The sequence below is a fragment of the Astyanax mexicanus genome, chromosome 22, assembly GCF_023375975.1.
Source record: "Astyanax mexicanus isolate ESR-SI-001 chromosome 22, AstMex3_surface, whole genome shotgun sequence".
Taxonomy (NCBI): domain Eukaryota; kingdom Metazoa; phylum Chordata; class Actinopteri; order Characiformes; family Acestrorhamphidae; genus Astyanax; species Astyanax mexicanus.
In genome coordinates, this window is record NC_064429.1 from 25,306,224 (window position 1) to 25,317,776 (window position 11,553).

The 11,553-nt window shown below is 36.1% G+C and overlaps 1 protein-coding gene across 1 annotated transcript; it reads right to left on the reverse strand.

The window, feature by feature from the left end:
- Positions 1-425: 425 nt before the first annotated feature.
- On the reverse strand, positions 426-10,447 carry pomt1 (protein-O-mannosyltransferase 1). The gene is made up of 19 exons (XM_007243922.3): positions 9,338-10,447; positions 8,383-8,489; positions 8,254-8,304; positions 7,943-8,089; positions 7,735-7,843; positions 7,339-7,398; positions 6,294-6,387; positions 6,035-6,190; positions 5,605-5,735; positions 5,403-5,498; positions 4,742-4,834; positions 4,234-4,330; positions 4,022-4,114; positions 3,246-3,366; positions 2,894-2,991; positions 2,598-2,711; positions 1,844-1,970; positions 1,560-1,737; positions 426-1,047 (listed from the first exon to the last, which is right to left on the reverse strand). Exons 1-19 carry the CDS (start codon positions 9,454-9,456, stop codon positions 873-875), a joined length of 2,166 nt encoding a protein of 721 aa, XP_007243984.1. The 5' UTR covers positions 9,457-10,447; the 3' UTR covers positions 426-872.
- Between the last annotated feature and the right edge of the window lie 1,106 nt (positions 10,448-11,553).

An 11,553-nucleotide genomic window follows, 5' to 3' on the forward strand; every position in this document is an offset into this window, starting at 1 on the left:
ATATGAAAAAGGACTACAACTGGCAATAGTTAAAAACAAACAAACAGGTATTCCCTCATTTCAAGTATCGTTGCTTAGTGCTGTGTAAGAATTAATGGAAACCAGTTACAGCAGCAAGGTAATGTGTTAAATGTAAAATACTTTACATTTAACACACAGTATTTAAACATTCACAGTATAAAAGCTATCAAAAACGAATTAACTTTATTTTAGATCAGAATAAATATTTATTATTTTATCTTTAGATTTAGCAGCTTTTATGGATAATGCTTTTCACATTTGTGTCCAAAAGTCCTCAAACCTCACATGAAATGTCTTGTAGGCCTCACTCTCAGTTTCATTAAAAAGGCCTGGAGGGCCAGTGTCCAGCAGTTGGTCATTTCCCTGCTTACAGACAGACAAAAGACAGACACTACACCTGGTAATTAACATTTCTTCAAATCTGGCTTTACAGTGATAAATACACTCTGGTAAAATCCCATCTCCTGTCCATGGTTTGTGTCTGAATCGTAAGAAATGCTGCTTACTCAGGCAGGATTCTGAGGCAGGAAGGCAAGTTATGTCTGAACTCAAGTTTAGTAGTCTAGTCTACTTTTTATTGGGTGAAAAGCTAATACTAACACAGCGGAACAGTCTCAGTAATATCTCTCAATGAGGTGCCATTACCTTAATAAAATCAGGACATACTGTTACCTTTTCGTTTTTTTTTTTAACACCAGAGACCTTTATCACTATAGTGCCTTCTAAGTGAGCTAGACGTAGGCAGCAAGGCATCAAGTCAGCATTTCTCACTTTTCAGACACAGCCCATATGTTGCTTTTACCACAAATTTGTTTAGTGCTGTTGGAAACCATCAGGGAGAATTTTTAGCATCAGCGTTTCCGAAAGAGAATATCCCAGCTTTCTCTCCAGCGCAGTGCGGCTAGCTGCTCTGAGGTGAGCTCAGGCTGGCCGTATGTGAGGGGGCTGAAGGTGTGGTAGCAAAGATACACAGAGCACAAAGCTGCCAGGACAACTCCACCAAAAGCCTTCTGCTGAGATGCAGATCTGGGGGAAGAAAAACATACAGAGACCACTTAAAAATGATAGGTTTCTTTGATTTTACCAAATTGAAAACCTCTGGAATATAATCAAGTGGATGATGGATGTTCACAAGCCATCAAACCAAACTGAACTGCTTGAAACTGTGTGTAAGACTGGTGGAGGAGAACATGCCAAGAAGCATGAAAACTGTGTTTAAAACCAGGGTTATTCCACCAAATATTGATTTCTGAACTCATAAAACTTTATAAATGTTTTCTTTGCATTATTTAAGGTATGAAAGCTCTGCATCTTTTTTGTTATTTCAGCCATTTCTCGATTTCTGCTTATTTTACTCAAACATATACCTATAAATAGCAAAATCAGAGAAACTGATTAAGGAACTAAAGTGGTCTGCTAACTTTTTGCAGAGCTGTATATCCTGCGAAATGCATATATGTATCTAATAACAGTGATATCTATACTGAAGCCAATTTTATATATCATTTGCATACACAAGCATTACATAGAATTATTACCTCAATACATAAATGTAAAGGTGCTCTACAACAACAGGTATTTGCAGGATCTGGAATGTGAGGGCTGGAAGATAGTGGTACAGGAACAGGGTCTTCTCCATCAGAAAGAAAGGCAGGTAGTTAACAGCCCATCCACCAGAGCACACAACGCCAGCCAGAACCAGCTGCTCCCAAGAGGCTGTTCACAGGAACAGAGGGTACTGTTATTGTCCAACATTAAACTTAGCCTAAGACAATAAAGTTAAAACACTGTTTTAATAAAAAAACAAAAAAAACAAACGTACCTTCAGGAATATCATTTATTTTCCGTCGTCGTCTGAGCAGATAAGCTAAAAACAGGAGCACATACACAAACAGTGCAAGATTCGCAAACGTCCAGGTGACAATGTTCCCCATCAAGTGGATTTGAGCCTAAACAAAACAAACAAAAAACAACTTATGTAGGTTAATTACTTATTAAACTAATATTTTTTTTTCTACTGTTTTGACCACTTCAATTTCTGAATCAGCTTCTTTGATTTTGCTATTTATAGGTATATGTTTGAGTAAAATAAACATTGTTGTTTTTATTCTATAAAGTACAGACAACATTTCTCCCAAATTCCAAATAAAAATATTGTTGTTTAGAGTATTTATTTGCAGAAAATGAGAAATGACAGAAATAACAAAAAAGATGCAGAGCTTTCAGACCTCAAATAATGCAAAGAAAACAAGTTCACATTCATAAAGTTTTAAGAGCTTAGACATTAATATTTGGTGGAATAACCCTGGGTTTTTAATCACATTTTTTTAATGCATCTTGGCATGTTCTCCTCCACCAGTCTTACACACTGCTTTTGGTTAACTTTATGCCACTTCTGGTGCAAAAAATCCAGCAGTTCAGCTTGGTTTGATGGCTTGCGATCATCCATCTTCCTCTTGATTATATTTCAGACGTTTTCAGTTTGGTAAAATAAAAAAACTCATCATTTATAAGTGGTCCCTAATTTTATCCAGAGCTGTATATGGAAGGGGATGCACACACACACACAGACTTACATTACTAGATGGATGAAGCCAGTATGCTATGTTGGTGTCCATGCTGATCCATTCCAGAGGTAAGGAGCTGTATTTGTGCTCTGCCTCTTCATTTCGGACTGTCAGCATCTTCCACTGTTGGATGTGTAAACACACAAACGTGAGGCCAAAAAGATAGTTAGATCACATGGACAAAAGTACTGGGACTCCCATGAATTTGAGTGGGAAATCTGAATTGTCCTACTCTGAAATTTCCCCATCAGAGTTCATATAAAATGCAGCATTTTTCACTGACCAAAGTTTACAGCCATACCTACCTGCAACTCGATGAACTTGGCCATGAATGTGAGGTTTCTGTTTATGTCATCGTGAGTGGGAGAATTCAGCTCCAGCTCTCTCTCCTTTTGCTCATGACCTAAACACCAAATTATGGACAGCTTTACAAATCAAGTATCTTTTAAACAGACATGTATAAAGTACAAGAGACCTTTCAAAAATCTTCTCTGTCAAAAAAAAGTGACATAAGTAGAACAAAATTTCTAGTTCAGTATGAAAGCAGCTCAACATGAAACCACGGTTTGTTTTCTGTTCCACAGAATGAGAAAAAGTCAGATATAAAAGCATTAGCTCCAAATTATAAATTTGCACAAAGGAAAAAAAAAATCATACTTCTGCCATAGCGATGTTCTTCCACGTTCCACACTCCACTCTGCTGGTAGCCTTTATAGATTTTATCTCCCACAACCTCCAACTGCCTAAAGCCCCAGTCTGGAAGAGATGCTCCACTCAGCTGCGAAATATACGGAAATATTAATAAACAGAATCAGAATCAAGACACTAATAAAATCAATTCCAATTCAATGCTAAAAAAAAAATCTGTGAAAGTACACTTTTGTTTACCAAAATACAACATGTAAAAAAGAAAGAAGGGAAAGACCATAATCCCTTAAACTCTTAAAGTGTTTAGATTATACTGTAACTCCAGAGCAAAACATATTTTAGCACCTATCTTATAGGCCAGTTTACAAAATTTCCACTGGATTGAAGGTCTATAGATAATAAACATTTGACACAAATGTCTTGCATTCCAAAAAGTACAAAAAACAAGACTGATAATGAAAGAATGGTCCTTAAATTTCTCAGTCCACTCCTAAAGAAACTAATGATCATCTCTGTCTTATTATAGTTAGTGATTGGACTGCAGGAAACATAAGTAGATCTTATGAAGTTTAGGCAGATTATGAAGAGTTTTTATCTCCTCCTTGATTTTATGCTCGGCCTACAATACAAGTCAACGTGTCCAGAGTCTGCTTATTGAGTACCATTGGCCTATATACTTGATATTAATTATAATAATATGATAGTAATATAAAGTATGGACTTATATATAGAGTCTAAAGGATTAATGAGATAAAGTCCAATTAATGTCTGACATACATACACACCTTCAGCACAGCAGAAGTGTTAACGTGGATGAGCCGCACTTCCGACAGAATAGTCTTCCACACATCCCGGTCAGACTCTCTATTTGTAATGTCCTGCACAGAGGACAGTTTATCATCATACAACTAAGCCTTTCTAACAGCTCATCAATGAATTATTTTAGTATTTAAATATAAAAACTTTACTTTTTTAAAAGTGTTGGCAGGTTACTTACCACGCGCCACAGGTTCTGAGCTGGCATCGATACATTAAAGTCAATGTAACCAGACACTTCTTGAGAGTGAGGACTCATAGGAGCTGCAACATCATGTCTATTAAAACAGCACACAGATGACTCTCTAAAGTATTTATATATGTAGAGAGTGTTTAGAACAGATGTATTTAATTTAAAATCAATCAGTTTCAGTTAACCTGTAACCTGCCAAATCTATATCCTGAAGCAGCCTAGTAGTTACATTAACATTGTATGCTTTCAACAACTGAATGAGAAATCAAATTAAAAATATTTTAACCATATCTGAATAAAATATAATAAATTACAGATACTCTTAAATTAAATATATAAATAACAGATATTCTCAAATTAAATATATTACCTAGGGTTAGTGTTTAGGGTTAGTCCAGGTCCATTTAGGGCCGTGTCTGGGTTCAGACCTGGCCTGAAGTTTGTCTATTAGTGTATTCTTGTTTAAAGTAAAGGAGTGAACATGGAGTTTTCTTACGTGTTGAGGAATCTTGACGTCATGCCGTGCAGCAACTGTATAATATCACCATGTCGGACAGGTCGGGGAGGGCTGCTCACCACAAGACTCTGCCTTGAAAAAAAAGAGTTAATTACAATATTAGACAAACCTTTTGCATGGCATTGGAATTCTACATGAATATTACAGGTCACCCAACCTGCACACAACCGGATGTGGCTGCAGCGTCAAAAGGAAAATCTTAAAAATTAAGTTAAATTATAAAAGAAAGCTCAAACAAATTATCTGTAAAAACCTAGTTATCAGCCACTAGAACTAACTACCCAATAGCTCCTGTGATTCTGGGAAGAATGAAATCTAAAACAAAACATAACATTTGGACAGAAAATCCAATTGCTGTTTATACAATCCCTTATTTAGACATTTGCTTGTTTTCCACACTTAAGATATATCCCAGGTTGTGCAAATGGGCTACAGTCTAAATATACACTTTAGCTGAAATGTAAATATATAGAAATGCAATAGCTGATACTCAGTGCCGTCTGAGATATAAGTGCAAGATAAATGTTCTTTTAAATTCTTAGTAATGAGCTGGGTCTTCATGAAATACAGTGAAGATGCAATAGACACTAATAATGATCTATATTGGAACTAAAATACTCATTGATAAATGTATGCATACTTGCTGGGGTCTTTGATTATCCACCAGTTGTTGACATCTTTAAAAGGGTAGCAGGTCACCTGCTGCTGATGGGAGCTGCCTCTACCATTTTCATATCTATGAACCAACAGAAACAGAAAAAAACATATATTATAACTCCATGTAATCCAGGATTTATATCTGGATATATTTTAATTAATGCATCAGACTTATAGTGTTTGACCTGATTGGATAGTTGGCTTTGTGGGAATGGAGCCAGCATGGAAGAGGTTTACTGGACACACTGCGCAGAGTCACCTGGGAACCGAATGCCACCTCTAGAGGCTGACCCTGAGTGATCCTCGCCAGACCACCCTGGAATGGACAGTTTTAAATACAAACCGATTATAAACTAAGCATAAACCAGCCTTTAATAGTTACTGTGTATCAGTGGTCAGTAATCAATCATTGATAATTGACCTCTTCAACTCTAAAACTCCTATAACTTTAAAATAAATCATTAATCATTAAGTAACACTAAGACGTAAACAGAGATATCATAGTTTTAAAAGGCTAAACAATAAAAAAATAATAATTAAAACTTAACATTAACACTATTTTTAAAAAATAACAAAATTGCATATAAATTAGTGTCTACTGGACAGTAGCCTTACCTCTAGACTGGCTTGGAAAGCGCTGCTCATCATTTGATCGTGTGGTCCACTATGGTACAGTAGAGTCAGATGCACATAGAAAAATCCTAAGTACATAACAACCGGGAGCACAACAAGCGCCAAGAACCGAGCCACAACCTGAACCAACACTTTGGCCTACAGAGAAAGAAGAAAAAAAAGAGTTTGCTGCAGTTAAAAGCAGTGGTACTCACTTACATTGGATTTTACAGTATTTTAAAACATAGCAATAAAAACTCACATTGCTTAGTGTTTTATCTCCAATGACATGCCAGGTGTGAACTGCAGCCAGACCAAGCAGCAGCAAGTAGGTGAAGAGACCCATGTACTTCAATCTGGGAATAGGAGTTTAATACTAATTAATACTAAAGCTTATTCTAGCTGAACATATAAATTATACCAGCAAGTCACAGTAATAGTACAAAACAAACTGACATGAGGGGGCTCAGAGTGGTCCAGCGAGCTAAGCGCTGCCACTATGATCAGAAGATTGCCAGTTCGAAACCTGTTCATGACGCTTGCATGTGGTTACCAGAGCCCTGCGGGAGCGAACTTGCAAACTTGGCTTTGCTCTCTCTGGGTGGGTAGATAGCGCTCTCCCCACACATCACTCCAAAGGGTGATGTCAGTCAGCACAAAGCATCTGTGAGCTGATGTATAGGAGCCAAGTCGCTGCGCTTTCCTCCAAGCGCTGTGATGCTACTCGGCAATGCTACATCAGCAGCAGTTCGAAAAGAGGTGGTGGGCATGTATTGGAGGAGTGTTGGGCATCACTAGTGATAGGGGGATAAAAATAATAAAAAAATAAATAAAAATAATTGACATGCAAAAAGCAATGGGACTTTAGGGAATGTAGGGTCTTCTGTACTGAATGTGAATGTGCTTTCTGCCAGGGTAACTTGTTTGATCGCACTGACAATTCCAGCCAGACACCACAGGTCACAATCATTACACTGTTGGTGGTAATGCCTTCTATGATGTATTACCGGTACATTTGTGACACTGTGTGGATTAAGAAAAGGTTCAATGCCTGCAAAACTTCAGAAATGGGACATACCATCCATGTGGCACCCACTTCCAGACTTACTCAAACTCAGAGCACACAACTTATACAGGTGTGACCATTTCTAAACTGTCCCCTGAGGTAACACTCAATTAGTTTACATACTGCCCTCCTATGCAAAATAGTAGGAACTAGTAGGGATCAGTAGGATAAGTATTATAGTACAAACTAACTGTTTGGTCTATGGAAACACTGTGAAGTTTAGACTGTTGTTTAGACTTACCCCACTGCAAATGCACAACTTGCCCCAGAGAGGATGAGCCACAGCCACCTGCATAAAGAACTGAAAAACAAGGAAGCTCATCAATCACCATATATAAAGTAACTGCATGAACAAAGAGAGGAGAATTATGCAACAGCCATGATTGCAAAGCAGACAGTAAAATTGCTAAGTTTAAAATCCACATTTGTAAGAGCAGTTTCCAAGACAGAGATTAGGCTTATTCTTGTACTACACAGCATTTTGAATAGAGTTTTCCCATGAAAAGTAAAATATAGTGTAAATTTAACACTAAACAATGACCCTACATGAAAAAAAATAACACTAACAAAGTTGATTTATCAATGGCAAATTTCCTGTGTAGCTTTAAATCATCTCATGCATTTACTGTGTACTTACTTGTTTGGAGCGTTGTAGAACCGCAGGTAGGAAACAACAGCAAGCAGCAGGAAAAAGATGAGGACAGACTCCAGCAGCATGAAGCGAGACTGCACAATCAGCGAGTTCTCTATTAAAAGTTAAAAAGAAATATGAATCACTTATGTAATCACAATATTTAATCTTGCCCTATAACAGTATGCAATCAGTCACAGATGTGTATACTTGCCTAGAAGCAGCAGCACAGAAGCACCAAGAGCAGTGAGATGAGTAAATCCCAGTTCTACCATGAGAAGATAGCCAAGGGGCACACACAATGACCCAGCCAAGGCAGGAATCACTCTGAGGGTCCACACAGGAACATTACTGGTGTATTCTTTGATGGTGGAGAAAAAAGACCAAAATATTTAAGGTTTGGTTTAGCAGAATTACAACTAGTATTAATATTATTAGTTATTAGTTCGTTAGTAGCAGATGCTAGAGACTGAAGTCATTTGAGATTAACAGGTCACTTCAATATATATGCTCATATTTATTTACCTGCTCCAATTCTGTTCCACACAAAATTGCCATCAAAGCCCCCCAGGTAGCCTGTGAATCAAATGCCATTAAAATATAATGCAAAAACATTACAGATAATGCCGTAATTATATGCAGGAAAATACTAACCTCCTAATGCTAGAATCATATGGCCAAAAGGTGGTCCGCTCTCATCAATGAAAAACACTCTCTTCATGTACAGAGACAGGAACTGGCCATAGTAAACCTCATCAAACCTGAGGCAAGAAGGCACAATAAACTTCAGAAATTTCACATTTCATACAATAAGGAGCTTCCAGACATTGGATTAACCCTAGTTGTATATATTTTTATGCATTTTACTGTAAATTCTCTATTCAGAATGCTGTTTAGTTTAAGACTAGGCTTAATGAATGTTGTAAAACCTGCCCCTATATTGTAGGGTTTTCGGCAAAATCATGGGCCTTAATAGGATTTATTTTTCTTTGTTGCCCCTAGATTTGTGAGAAAGTTTTAAAGTTTTCCTTCGAGACAGAATTTTGTAAAATTGTGAATGAGTGGGTGAGTGAGTAAAAGACAGAAAAAGACAATTAAACAATTAAAACTTATGTGGTTAACAAAAAGTGTTTTTTTTTCTCCACAATCCCCTGACCTAAACCTAAATGAGATGGGTAATTTGGTGACTGACTATAAAAGTATACAATGTGTTTGTGGAATTGAAGAAATAGTCCAGTAGGTGACAAAGTAATTATGAATAAAGTGCAGGTAGAGAATGAGTTGTGTGGAAAGTACAGGGTGCAGAATGCTGTATTATGGGATAAGTATGGGAAAGTCAGACAGATGCAATGTGAAGTAATTTGGATCTCATTCCAGCACTATAATAAGTCGTGGGCCGCCTTAGGATCAAATTCCCACACCTTAGTAAGTTGTGGCCACGGATTATTTTATTTTATAACATGAAGTCACCGTTATCTGCTATTGTATATTTTTTATTGTTTATGAAACTGGAGAGGTTTGCATCATAATCTCGCTATACTTGATATAACAAAGAGTATAAAGATATTCTTTTCTATTCTAAGGCAGTGTTGTACTGTAATATACTTACACAACAGCTTTAGGAAACTGAATCCCGGACAGTCTGGTAAGAAAGCTCAGCACGGTCACCGCCACCAGCAGCAGATCCACTTCACACTTTACAGTAAGCGGCAGTTTAAGCCCCTGCATGACTGTAGCTTTAGCTTACCTTTATTAATAAAAGAATAACGAAACACTGTAACTGTACAGTACTGGAGTCTGTGTCCGCTGTTTTAAAATATTTATCAGACACAAATATCCTCCCGCCGTTAGTTAAATTAGTTAACGTTACATGGTGAGAAGTTAATGAGCCTGGATTTTAATGAGCCTTCAGTCAGTTTAGTTACCTAGCTAACTTTTGAATTTCATTCATATTTTACTCCTCACTGCTCTCTTCGCGACTTCAGTAAACCCTTAAAGCACTGCTTAATACTAACAGATAGATTAGCTGACGCTGGTTGAGCTACATTATTAAAACTATAGGTATTATTTAATATAAACAAGTGTTATTCTAGGTACCTGAACCTGCAGGGGCTTAACCAAGTGAACTCTGTGTTGCCAACAGCAGCACTTCCGCTCTTTCCTCTGACGCTTTCAAAATAAAAGCCTCCCGCGATATAGCCATTGAAATTATACACCAGATATTTAATTAAAGTTTAGTTTAGAAGTTTATTTCGGTTTTGCAGGATGCAAACCGAATGTTTTGTATATTAAAACTGTAATTATCAAAATAGACAATTAGTATATTGAATTAGTATATTATTTGCATGTATATGTATGTCCAGAGATACTTTTTTTGTTCCCAAAATTCACATTGCTGAAAAGCTTTAAACATGTTTTAAGGCTGTGAAACCGTAAACATTAATATAACAATATAAAATTCAATTATACTCCCCATCAGGTTTAGGTCAGGGGAGGAAAAACACTTTTTTGTTTTTACTTAATCCCATACGTGACTCTTGTTTTCATGTATTTAATATTATCTACAATGTAGAAAAAAAGAAAAGAAAAGAAAAACACTAAATGCTCTAAATATGTGGAGCATTGTTCTTATAAAGAGAGGCACCTTGTCCACTTCGTATTGTATCGATTTAAAACAAAATAACTGTGTTAATTCGTTAAACACAAATTGAGATATTTTATCAATATCAACTATATTAAATATAAAGCAGCTTTATAAAAGTATTAATAACACACTCAGAGACACATCACTGAGAAAGTTAAAAACTTTATTAAAGAAAAAACTGCAACAATTGCATAGTGGCACAGAAACAATACAGAAAAGAAACACAACTTACTTATATTATACTGGAAAGTAGAACATACTGTATATATCTGCTCATGTTTACACCTGTCAAACGAATAATATCTTTATGTTTTACTGATATAATGTGTTACAATTTCTGGAAAGTGCTAGACTTAACAAAAGACCAAAGGAAAGAAATATAAAAATTATTTAAGCTGTTTCACAGTTGCTGTTAATGTTAATATCAACTAATAGCTAATTGTTTTAAGTCAGATCTATGCTCGTCTACTTAATGTAAAATATAATGAAATATGAAAAACAAAAATTGTGACAAAATGCACACACAAAAAATAGATTATATACACGATTGCCTGCTTCATAAAAACTTTAAAATAGATATTAAAAGCAAAACATTTCTGACCATAGTTTATAATGCATTATGAGATGTTCGCATTATAGATTTGGCAGCTAATTGATAATACACAAAATAATCAAAAGAATAAAAAAGAAATGGCTTTTATTACCCCATTAAAAAATAGCAATCCCTTTGAAGTGCATAATAAAATATAGTCTGAAATAAACAATCAATAAACATCTTAAGAATATCAAAAAGTCTCATTTATTTTGACAAAATGTTAAAATACCAAATTAAAAGTGTACATTTTATTTTGCATATCAAAACTGTAAGTGTAAAAAAATAGAGAATTCGCATATAAATTTGGTTCCTGAAGAGATGCATAGCAAGCAGTGTGGAGACGAAGATCTATACCGATTTTGGTGTTGCGAGGCGTTTAGATCTACGAGGTGTGTCAGCTATGGCTTTTCTTTTTAGCTGAGATTGCTCCTCAGTGACGTGTTTTTCTGCCTTTTCTTTTATCGTTTCTGACTTACCTTCTAGTTCACTCTCCTGAAGAAATCGCTTGCTCTGCCTAGATGATATTTGCTGAAGTGAAGCTGTCACTGGTGATCTGCCTTTAGAAACTCTTTCGGACTTCACAGCA

Bases quoted from the DNA above. Each gene is read 5' to 3' on its own strand.
- pomt1 (XM_007243922.3), bottom strand. From the start codon at position 9,456: ATGCAGGGGCTTAAACTGCCGCTTACTGTAAAGTGTGAAGTGGATCTG. The intron at 1,738-1,843 runs GTACGTTTGTTT...TCCTGTGAACAG, and splicing joins AATAAATGATATTCCTGAAG to CCTCTTGGGAGCAGCTGGTT. The intron at 1,048-1,559 runs GTAATAATTCTA...TTCTTCCCCCAG, and splicing joins CTTTACATTTATGTATTGAG to ATCTGCATCTCAGCAGAAGG.